This window comes from Gordionus sp. m RMFG-2023, chromosome 2, assembly GCF_954871325.1.
Source record: "Gordionus sp. m RMFG-2023 chromosome 2, tfGorSpeb1-WG-v2, whole genome shotgun sequence".
Classification (NCBI taxonomy): Eukaryota; Metazoa; Nematomorpha; class Gordioida; order Chordodea; family Parachordodidae; genus Gordionus; species Gordionus sp. m RMFG-2023.
Genome location: NC_088776.1, coordinates 9,053,748 through 9,065,781, shown reverse-complemented (window position 1 = coordinate 9,065,781; position 12,034 = coordinate 9,053,748). Strand labels below are relative to the sequence as shown.

The 12,034-nt window shown below is 26.4% G+C and overlaps 1 protein-coding gene across 1 annotated transcript; it reads left to right on the top strand.

The window, feature by feature from the left end:
* Positions 1–217: 217 nt before the first annotated feature.
* On the top strand, positions 218–10,184 carry LOC135923938 (coiled-coil domain-containing protein 174-like). Its single transcript, XM_065458960.1, has 9 exons — positions 218–266; positions 309–428; positions 477–580; positions 735–790; positions 857–932; positions 6,558–6,640; positions 8,890–9,162; positions 9,501–9,629; positions 9,720–10,184. Exons 1-9 carry the CDS (start codon positions 243–245, stop codon positions 10,106–10,108), a joined length of 1,254 nt encoding a protein of 417 aa, XP_065315032.1. The 5' UTR covers positions 218–242; the 3' UTR covers positions 10,109–10,184.
* Positions 10,185–12,034: the final 1,850 nt, after the last annotated feature.

The window sequence follows — 12,034 nt, the reverse complement described above, 5'->3', positions numbered from 1 at the left end:
ACCCGCATATCTTTCAGAAAGTTAGAGCGTGTTTCTAAGGACATAGTACCTTTATCTTATTATATAACATCAAATTTACTACTTCATAAAGCATCCATCAGTTATATCATTATACACTATAGCTCTATTATATATTTTATTTAATCCATTATATTATAAAAGAAGAAAAGAAATAACTTGGCATGTCATAATTCATTTATAAATGATTGACATATTTTGAATGCATATTATGTGATAATGCTATGAATTCCTTCATTACATCTGGGGTACAGAATTATATTTTATTCTAATTAAAACTATATATTTAGTTTGAACATATAAAATCAGATTATCTAAAAAAAAAGGCTGAGTTAGAGAAGTCAAAGAAGAACACAATATCTGTTAAATCTGGTGATGGATCATATGACGTTATTATAATAAAACCTAAAGTAAGTATATGTTATTTATGTAAAATAATATATTTTAAATTTTACAAGGATAAAGAAAAATTAAGAAATAAACTAAGGAACCGCGATGCCAATTACCGGGCTAGAAAAATCGATTCAGAGGATGAAGATGATGACAGATTATCTTTATCACAGTAATATTTTTGAATGATAATTAAATGTAACCCTCTATATAAATGACAGTTTTTAATTATATTAAATTCAATTTATTTGATAATTTTATTTTACAAAGTCAATCATAATTATATATATATCCATATAACTCATAATACATATTCTTGTACATAGGAAAAGGTTACAAATGAAAGCCAAGATATATGACAAATTGTCCAGTGCCCTTCCTAGTAAGTTATTTATATTATAAATTTATCAGTTAATAGAATAATTTAAAATAAAAAATTTAATTTTAGGTGATGAAATAAATGCCATTTATATGGTAGACTTTCAGAGAAAATATATTCATGACAAGGATGACACCAGGCCAGAGTAAATATATTTGATTTATTTATTTGTTCTCTATTTGTTTCTAATAAAATGTGAACTTTATTATTGACATATTTGACTATTATTGAACAATTTATTATACTTTTAACTGTTTTAAAATATTTTGTACTTCAGTTTATATATCTTCAACAAATCAATCTAAATACATCAATTAATCATCATACTGGGCTTTCAATTTGGAACGGTATAAATTGTTTTCTTAACCATTTTGGATAATTTCTACTTGTCCTTTCATTCTCTACTGCGAGTTGATCTGTCTATCGATTTCAATCTTTTTATTTATGATAATGGATAGTGTCTTTGGTTATTGAATCTTGTATAGAATCAGTGTCTTTGGTCATCTAGTCTTGTATAGGTTCAATGTCTTTTGCTATCGAGTTTTGTATAGGATCAATTTCATTCATTCGTGGTATAGTTTGCATCATTTCTCTTCTTCCTTCCTCTCTATTTTTTAAATTGGAATAATCGAACCTATATTTTAACTGATTAATATGTCTTCTCCATAAACCTAGTTTATTATCTGCTAGTCATTGGTCCTGTTCTTTTAACGATGATATCTAGTATTCAAATATCTTTTTTAAAATCTTTTGCATATATTTTCTCATTTATATTAAGAAAACCTGCTAACTGGGGTATGTATGGATAAGGATAAATTCGTTTTATTAATAGGGTCCTATGGGTTGAAATTTAAGCATAATTGAACTTGGTGATTGTTTTTTGGTTATTTGTGGCATATTTCGATAATTAAATAGAAAATCTCATATTTAAATAGAATCATGTTTTTTTTTAAAAAATTTAAAAGTTTGTACTAACTGCTCCGCTTCTTCATTGAAATTAGGATGGTACGGGGCACTATATACATTTATAATTGGTAATTGTTTACAAAAGTTCTAAACTTTGAAATGGGGAACCATTATCCATAACAATCATATTGGGGTAATCGAAAATAGCAAAAAGTTTTAACAATATTTTTCTTACTTCAGTAAAATTATTTGTCGACAGTTTTTGTATTTCGGTCCATTTACTAAAACTATCTATTATTACCAGATACATACATCTCCGTTAATTGTTCCGGCAAAATCTAAATGAATTCTTCTCCATGGTTTATTTGTGGAGGGCCATTTCCCTCTGATCGTTTTACCACCAGGATTATTTGTTTGACATAATTCACAATTCTTACCATGTCTTCGTTCATATTTGGCCACCAAACGTTCTCTTGGGCCAATAATTTTGTTTTATTATAACCCTGATGCCCCATATGTAAAAAAGATAAAATATTTACTTGTATTTTTTTGGAATTATGGTTCTTAATTCCCATAATATACACCGTGCCTCCAGCTTGAGTTCATTTCGACGCTGGAAAAACGGTTTTAGATTTTCCTCTATTAACTTCGGCCACCCAGTTGCAATGTAATGTGAAACCTTTGATAATACCGGGTCATTTCTTGTGTGTGATTTTATATCTAACGCTGAAAAAAATTGTGGATCATCCGATACTATTAAATTAATATCTAACTCTTCCCAAGCAGATGGTTTACCATCAATTGGGAAACGGGAAAACATATCCCCATTACTATTTTTTTTCTTCCCTCGAAGTTGCAATTCTTAATTTTACTAGTAGTAATGACCATCTTATACTAATCTTTATGACATATCTCTTATTCTTTTATGTGGATTAAGTACCTATATAAGTGGTATGATCAGTAATTATAGTAAAATGTTTACAAATTAAATATTGTATAAATTTAATTAATCCAAATATGTTTGCTAAAGCCTCAGGCTCTATCTGACTGTAATTTCGTTCGGCGGCATTTAATGTTCGAGAAGCGAATCCAATCGGGTTTTCCTCGTTATTAATGTTAGAACTGATCCTATTCCATGTTGAAACGCCATCTGTTATTAATTTTTTAAATTTATTAATTAATTTTATTTCATTATCTGTCCATTTCTATGGCATATTTTTGCTTAAAAGCGTATAACGGAGTAGCTATCGTCGAAAAATTGTTTATAAATTTTTGATAATAAGTAATTATACCGATAAAAGCTTGTAATTTTTTAACGTTTTTTGGTAACGGTGCGTCTAAAATTGCATTGGTATTCTTATTTGTTGTTGTGATTCCCTCTTCGCTAATGGTATGACCTAAGAATCAATCTTTTCTTTAAAAAAAATTACATTTTTTTTAGATTTAATATCATGCCATTTATTTCTAGCGTTTTTAATACATTTATCAGATTTTTTTTATTAATCTCAATTGATTCCCCAGTAATTATTGTATCGTCCAAATATACCGATACCCCGTAGTCCATTTAATAACGAATCCATTGCTTGTTGAAAAATGGCTGGCGCTGAGGCTACCCATAACGGAAGTCGTGTGAAGTGATACTATCCACTTGGCGTGTTGATTACTAAAAGCTTTTTTGCCACCTCATCTAGTCTATTTGAAAATACGATTCTGATAAATCTAATTACTGTATATGGATCCATTACCTTGTGTGGCTAATAATTCATTAATTATGGGTATAGGATATTTATCAATCAAAATATTTGCATTAACCGCCTGTCGGAAATCACCGCAAATTCGTAAGGATCCATCATTTTTTAGTACAGGCACGGCGAAGCGATATTAGAGTATTTAGTTTTTCTATAACTCCCATGGATTCCAGTCGTTGTAATTCCGTTTCTAGTTTTGTTTTGCACACAAAGGGTATCGGTCTGCTTTTAAGACATTGAAAGTTAAGGGTGGGTTACCGACAAACTCGTTATAAAATCTTTCAGTAAACCTAATTTCTTAGTAAATAATGATAAAATTTTTTTTCAATATTCCCCCCCCCCCCAAACCTCATTAACTATATTACATTGATTTATTATTATTAAATTTAATTTGTTTATTAAATTTCTACCTATCAAATTAATCATTGTTTACAATTATAAATTCATGATATATAATTTTATTCTTATAATTAATGGGTAATATTAGTGTTGTAAATGAACGCGTTCGTGAACGAAGTTCGTTTTTTTTGAAAAAAATGATGAACGGCTTTCCTTTTATTTTTGACGAACTTTGGACGTGAACGCGTTCCTTTTTTATGACGAACGCTTTCGAATTTAACGTTCGTTCAATTTTAAAAATATTTTTTTTTATTTATTTGAAAAATTTAATATTTCCGAATTTTTTTAAAAAATATATTATTTATATTTTTTAATCGGCTGTGTATTTCCTTTTCACATTTCAATTTTTAACAGTTTATTAATTTGAATATTATTGTTTATATTTTAATTTAATAGATTAGCATAAGCATGGATATTATTATTTAATCCTCATCATCTGATTCTGAAAATCCAAAATCAGATGAATTATCATTACTATGGCCAAATATGATAAATGTTTTACATTAACATCCTATATTGAAGGAACTAATCCAATGCTTACCAAGTGTAAAATGTGGCCAAAAAGTATTATATTGTCAAAATCTTCAGGTTCCAATTTAAAACAACATTTGATTTTAATATTAATTATTTGATTTTAATATTAATTATTTGATTTTATATGATATAACTAAGTTAAAAAATCATTAAATTTGAAGAAATAATGCATTTGGGATATTTGACCTCAACAATAACGAGTTATTTTAAAATTAAAAAATATAGTGGCCTCAAATATGGTCAACCATTAATAGACGTCGTATTAAATGGGATTAATAAAAGGTATTAAACCTATCGATCTCAATTGATTACATATATTTTATTTTTTGATTTGAAGAACATATATATATAAGGATCAATATGTTCTTTCTGCAATTATACATCCAGCGTTCAAACTTTAATGCCCATGGATAAAAATTCCACAGAACGAACCTATTAAAAATAAACTTATAGCGTTATTGAAAAAAATGCTTTGAAAACCCTAGAGAACTGTTAATTTCGAGATATCCTTTTTTTTGTCGAGAGTAGAAATGGATTGGTGGAGGATAACTAATCTCAATTTTTTACAAATAACAAAACAATATGTTTTTAATTAATTCTCCACGTTAAAAGAGCTGTTTATTAAGTATAATACCGCAATCCCCTCATCTGCCCCTGTAGAGCGTGTTTTTAGGCTAATGCCGTATTAACTGCCAAGTGTTCCTATCTATCAGATAAATATTTTGAAAACAATTGTAATTAAAATTTAATAAGAAAAATTTTTTATAAATAAAAATATCTTTTTATTCGCTATATTATATTATAGTTTATTTATAATTATATTATCAAAATAAAACTATATTATTTTTTAACATGGCTAAAATATATTGTATTAAAAAATATAAGTTTATTTATATTAAATTAAATTTTAAAAAAATTTATCATAAAATTTTGAACGATTTTATGAACGTGAACGCGTTCCTTTTTTTTGAACTTGAACGTGAACGCGTTCGATTTTTTTAGAAATGTTTACAGCACAATATACATTTACCTAAAAATATAGATCATTACATTAATATAAAATTTTAAAATAATATCCGTTTTTGTTACTGGTCTTTTTAAACGGTAAACGTCTTAAATATTCAAAATGGAGACTGCCGATCCTGTGTCAATTAAAAATCTAATATATATTTTATCTATTAATAATTTCATCTCAAATTTTTTTCGCGAACTCCTCTGAGTATCCCATTCCTCAAAACTATTTCGCTCCTTTTCTGTTACATCTATCGTTCGGATATATTCTTTTTTTTACCACCATTTCTTCTGCATATTTTCTGTAAATGTCCTTTTATTCCACAATTATGACAAATTGCATTTAAATTTGGGCACTTAGGTTTTATGTGGTTTTCTAATTCATAACAATAACAAATAATTTTTAATGCTGGTTTATACTTGTCATACTGCTCCCTTGTCACTGTTTTTGCAATTTTATTTATCTCCTTTCCAACAGATAATTTTTCATACGAAATCATTTCCGTTGTCTCCATTGAGGTAGCGATTTGAACAGATGACTGGAGTGTTGATTAATTTCATTAATATTTTTTCATTTGTAATTCCCGACACTAATTTATTCCTCAATACTGTATTATACATCTCTTTAGAATTACACGTATTTGCTTTTATCTTTAATTTATTTATATATTCTGATCGTTTCTCCTTTTTCTTGTTCTGTTTTGAAAAAATAATATCTTTCTTCGATTAATATTTTTTTAAAAGTTTAATTATATCATCATTTGATATTTCATCTAATGTCTTTGGTAAACACAAAGTAAATAATTTTGAATAAACCTCTAATCCTATATTTGCTATTAAAAACGATTTTTGACTTCTATTTTGGCGATTTTAAAATGAATTCCATCTTTGATAAATAAACTTCCATCTCGCACTCCTTTATATTAAATCTCCATTTAAAACTGCGCCAATGATATATTTGACTATTATTGACCAATTTACTATATTTTTAACTGTTAATATATTTTATACTTCAATTTATATATCTTTTACAAATCACTCTAAATACATCAATTAATAATCATACACAATTAACAATATATTTTAATACAATTAATCATATTATCAATTGCCTTTAAAGTTAATTGATTTTATTACAATTATAATTAAAACATTATTATATTTAATAATAGGTCAGAACCTCCAAAAGTTTACAATGATGATGAATTAAGGATTCCTTCAGAGGCTGTCCATTTCCAAGAAGTCTTTGGCGATGGTAATTTATTTAATATAAAATTTATGAGATTTTGGTTAGAATAAAATGCTATTATGTTATATCACGAGAATTTGAACTCTTATGGGTTTTCATCAAAATTCTTTATTTAATGAATTATCAAAATATATAATTTGTTACTTTTTTAAACTACTCAAAATAATATTCATTAAAGAATTATGAATTTTACATTTTAACAAAATTTTAAAACTATATATCAGAGATGTACTATATACTATTATTGATAGTATTGGTATAGGCAGGTACTTTTATTTTTTATTGATATTCAAGATAATAACTATCCTTATTCCTTATAAAAAATAAAAAATAGGCCTATTAATTTCAACGAGAAAAAATGTATTCTTAATTTTTTCTAAATTTTAAAAAAATTAGTGGTATATGGATGACACCTCTTGCATTGATTGCCCCCCTTCCATTTTATTAAATCTGTTTTAATCAAAATAATCATTTAATAGCTTTAAAACATAAAATCGTATATTTTTTTAAATTTTAATATTGGTAAATTTAAAAATAATAAATGTTATATTTAATTAACTCATGTTACAAATATGAATATTATATAACTTGTGTACTAAATTGGAATATGATTAAATATAGTTTAAGTTTTTATATTTTAGTGGTTTCAATAAAGATGATCTTAGCATTAAGTTTACATTTAATATTTTGTAAGTGGTTTCCAATTTATAGCATCCTGCCTGAAAGGTAATCTCTGTATTTCTAAGAAACAAAATTATAAATTTTTTAAATTGATTATAAAAATAAAAAAAGCGTTGTAAAAGTAAAACATTAGGCCCATCATACTGTTTATTCAATGCTTAATATTTTACTATTAATATATAACCATCATAAAAGCAATATTTATAATAAAGAAAGTGTTATTAATCTTACTTTTAAAATTTTGTTAAAGAATTAACCTTATTAAGAAAATAAATAAAATTTAAAGGTTATCGCTTTAATTAAAGACCAGAAATATTTTGGTGGAAATAAAAATGAAGAGTAGAAAGCAAAAAATATTTTCTCAAATATAAGTTTTTTTATAAAAATTTATAAGTTTTTTTATAAAAATTTATAGACAGAAATGATATTAATGTATTTCTAATAAGGTGTTGAAATAAATAAATTTTTATCATCAATTTATTTGATTTTATATTTATAGCACCAATGATATATTTATCTGCTAGATTGGGGATTCATTCATTAAATACATTTAAAAGCTTCCATACATAGGAGTCAGCTGTAGCACCATTTTGTGGTTTGCACGCCGATTAAACGACATAAATGTGCATTTATATGATGATAAATAAATAAGATAATTATCGATGTGCTTACCACGAAATGGCTTTACAGCTGACTTATATGTATGTAGAATCTAGCATACAGACATGTATACATCATTGTATACAAACAAATTAAATATTAAGATATTAAAATGAAAAACATATTTTTAGTCCAAATTTGGATTGGACTTGGCCCAAAAGAGGAAAACATCTTTTGGCAGTTGTCGAAGAAGCTTGTACACCAAAGAGTCTATTAAAGATTAGTATTATTTTTTATAAATACCTTTGGTAAAATATTTTATCAATATTTTTTCGGCTTTCTTCCCAAATTTAACTTATTATTAATCATTGACTTAATATGTTTGCTATCCGTTAATGTGTTTTTTCTACCCTCACTAGAATCATTTAGAGTGCAAAATGATTATTTCTAAAATATTTATTTCTACACTTTTTACCTCTAAATCATTAAGAATAGATTGAATGTATAACAAGCACTATATGCTAAAATATTTCCAAAATTAGAATTAATACTTAGTGTTCTTCATCATGTTTTATGATTATCAGTAACTAAGCATATCATTGTGCAATTAACATCATTTTTTATATTTTATGATGAAACCTATATTTACAAATTGTAAATTTAATTTTTTTAAATGTTTAAATTAAATATGAAGGTATCTCCCATTTATGAGTAAAATAAAGATATCATATAAGATTGTATTAAAATGGTATTCAAAAAACCCCAAGTTTAAAGCTTTAGTCTTATCAAATACTATCTTTTTTTAAAAAAAATTAAATCTATTTAAATTTTTAAAAAAAAATCAGATATTTTAACCAATCAAAAAAGGTATAATTTATTATTAAAGGAAAAATTGTTATTTTTTATTACCCACTAATTTTATTCACCAAAAAATATTTGTTTTAATTATATACATAAACTTTAAACAAATACAGAGGCTCGCGAATTGGGTGTTGGCTACTTCAAATTTAGCACTGATGAAGCTGAAAGACAAAAACAAATGGAGGAATTTGAGAGGATGGAAAAAGAACGGGAAGAGATCAGAGCTAATAATCCATTGCTGCAAGCTAAAATCAGGGAAACTTACAAAGACAAAATTATGGCCAAGTTGAGAAAGAAGGAGAGGCGTAAAATAACGGCGGAACTGATGGAAGAACTCATAGACCAAGAGCTCGAGAGGGAGAAAATGGAGAGAGAAAATATCAAAAGTAATTTTTTCTATAGCCAACTTCATAAGAGGATTATTATTTTAAAATACCAGTTAAATTAATATACATAAGAAGAAAAAAGTTTAATTTAAATCAGACCGTTTAATTTACCCACTCTACTTCATGATCCGTATGCATTATATATTAAGTCTACCTCTATGATAAAACAAATGCCACTTATTATAATGTTTTAAAATTACGAGATATTTATTTAATGGCATATCTATAGTATATATATATATGTTAACGGATGAATAATTTAATGTTTCATCATATAAATCGCTAATTTATAGCATTTTTTTTAAAAATATAAATTATATTTATATTTCATTATACAGAGAAAATGGAAGATGAGATGTTGGAGTACGAGGAATATAAAAAGAAACACCTAAGACCCTGGGATAAGTATAAATCAGAACATGGCGATGATCCAGACAAACTCCAAATACCTAAACCTAATTATATAAGTAATTTACCACTTTTTTAAACATTATTATTTTCCGAATTAGATAACAAAACTATATTATGTTGTTTATTTCGCTAACTAACATATAAAGTGAACCAGGAAAGATGGGTAGATAAACAAAGAGAAGAACGCAATCCAGATTTTGCACCCCCCTCCGATTTTTATTCTTCCAATTATTCGAAACACAGATATTTATCTGACAAACAATCATCATCAGGTGCCAATAACTCTCGTAAACATAACCTATCCAACTCTGACTCAGATTCTAGTTGTGAAACTTTAAATCGAAATAATAATGATAATAAACCTAAGCCCTTTAAAAATAAATTTCCCCAAGTTGGTGTTGGACTCGATAAATCTTCAAAGTTATCAAATAATTTTTCTACGAGTAATTTGAATAGTGATAAAGCTATCGGCCGCGAAGATGAATTTATTCAAAGTATCCTAAATCCTTTATTAGCACAGAACACGAAGCATTGATATTTAAATTGCATGTTGTTATTATTTAATCAGTTACAGATTTATTATATATCATAATGTCCCTTTGCGTAATATATACAATAAACTTGTAAAATACAAAATTATGTAACTTTATAAGACAATTTTAATACTTATTATTATAATCGATAAAATTTGAGTATTCTCTTGAATTACCAAGAAGAGCCGAGGCTGTGAGTCCTCGTTAAATAAAGGGTTTAATAAAAAGTTTTTTTCATGAATTAGGTTCTGGGTTTGGAATAGAGGTCCGCAATAGGCGGCTTTTAACACCTATCCATATAAATTTATTTAGCTTCCAAACCTGAAGGTTTAAAAATTAGTTGATTTGGTTCTATTTATTTTATATTTAAACATAAAAATTAGCTCTATTAAAAGATTCTCGTCATTTGCCCGAAAAACATTTCAAATTTATCCGCCCACACATCTTTTACAAATATCTTTAACCCGTCTGCCCGAGTTAAATTGTTTAATCTGTTCATTGCAAACTTCTAGTTTTGGGTACTTAAAAGTAAAGTACGTATTTAATTTAATTAGACAAATACTAGTTTTATATATTATCATAACAATTTTTTTTTAAAAAACAATTTTTATCTCTATTTTTAAAATTTATTTGAAAACGAATTATCATTATATCTTCCAAGATATCATTATTGAAGCCTTTAAATCTAAGAATATATATTTTTATAATTATTACACTAGGGCTGCATCAATATTTTGCCCGATATTTAAATGGCTTGGTTATAAGTATGTATATTTCGAAATTGGCACAAGAATAACAGATATTTTTTAATATTTTCCAGTTTAGAAATTTAATTTGTAGATAATTATAAAATATTAAAATTAAACAAATATAAAAATTATGATGTTCAATTCAAACATAAAATTTTTATAAAATATTTAAGTATATCTTAGAAAAACTATTTCTCTAGGCTATATAAGTTCTTAGCTTGGGCCATAAAATTTGGTTTGAACAACCATTAGGTACAATGTATGTTATAATATATTTAAAAAGATTCATTTAAATAAATAATGAACCTTTTATTGGGAAATATTTATAAATATTCCTGAAATCGTAATAATTCTTATATTCTTCAGTTTAGAAATCTTAACTTGATTATAATTATAAATAATTCTAAAATTAAATAAACCATAAATAATTTAAACAACATTTTTCAAAAATATTTTGGCACATATAGAAAAATATCAAAATACACATGAGCTTTGCATGTTTTTTTGACAATGATTGAATTTAACAGGATCTTAAGGTTTTCGATACTCAACACCAGCAGGGTAACCCATAGACATATATTAACCTAGATTTTAAACGCTTAAAAAAACAAAGTAATTAACTTTGATTAATAAGAAATCGAGGCCAAGGCGATAGTCAATTTCTATTTTAGACCTATCCCTAAGAGAAAATGAAGGCAATAAAGGATATCACATAATTTTCTATTTGTTTAAATTACGAGTCCCCAAATTCAGTAATAACCACAGCGCATATATTGGTGAAGAAATTCTTTTTTTAAACATGCAACAATTCCAACGCTGACAAGTCAACTACATTTTAGCAAAACCTGGCGAAGAATACATCAACATCGAAGCAATTTGGACTGAAGTAAATTTCGCTGACCCCTTAAAGCTAATAAGGAAATTCGAGCTATTACTTACAACCGACTAAGGTGACAAATTCCAAGACGGCTGAATTCTATGATGTCCAAAAGATGGAGGAAACTTGCACGAATTGGGTGGCCCGCGCACTTTAGGATGCCTAAATGATTATCAAGTGGATGTTAAACTTAAAGGTTTTTAGCACATTTTTTTATCATGTGTATTTTTCGAATTGGGAAAGGTATGAACTTGATAATTGGTCAAAAGATGGTATTGTGCCTATCAAGTATAGTGATTGGA

Coding starts and splice junctions, on each gene's coding strand:
- LOC135923938 (XM_065458960.1), top strand. CDS start 243: ATGAATTCCTTCATTACATCTGGG. Junction 581..734: donor GACAGATTATCTTTATCACA/GTAATATTTTTG, acceptor TCTTGTACATAG/GAAAAGGTTACAAATGAAAG. Junction 9,630..9,719: donor ACCTAAACCTAATTATATAA/GTAATTTACCAC, acceptor TAACATATAAAG/TGAACCAGGAAAGATGGGTA.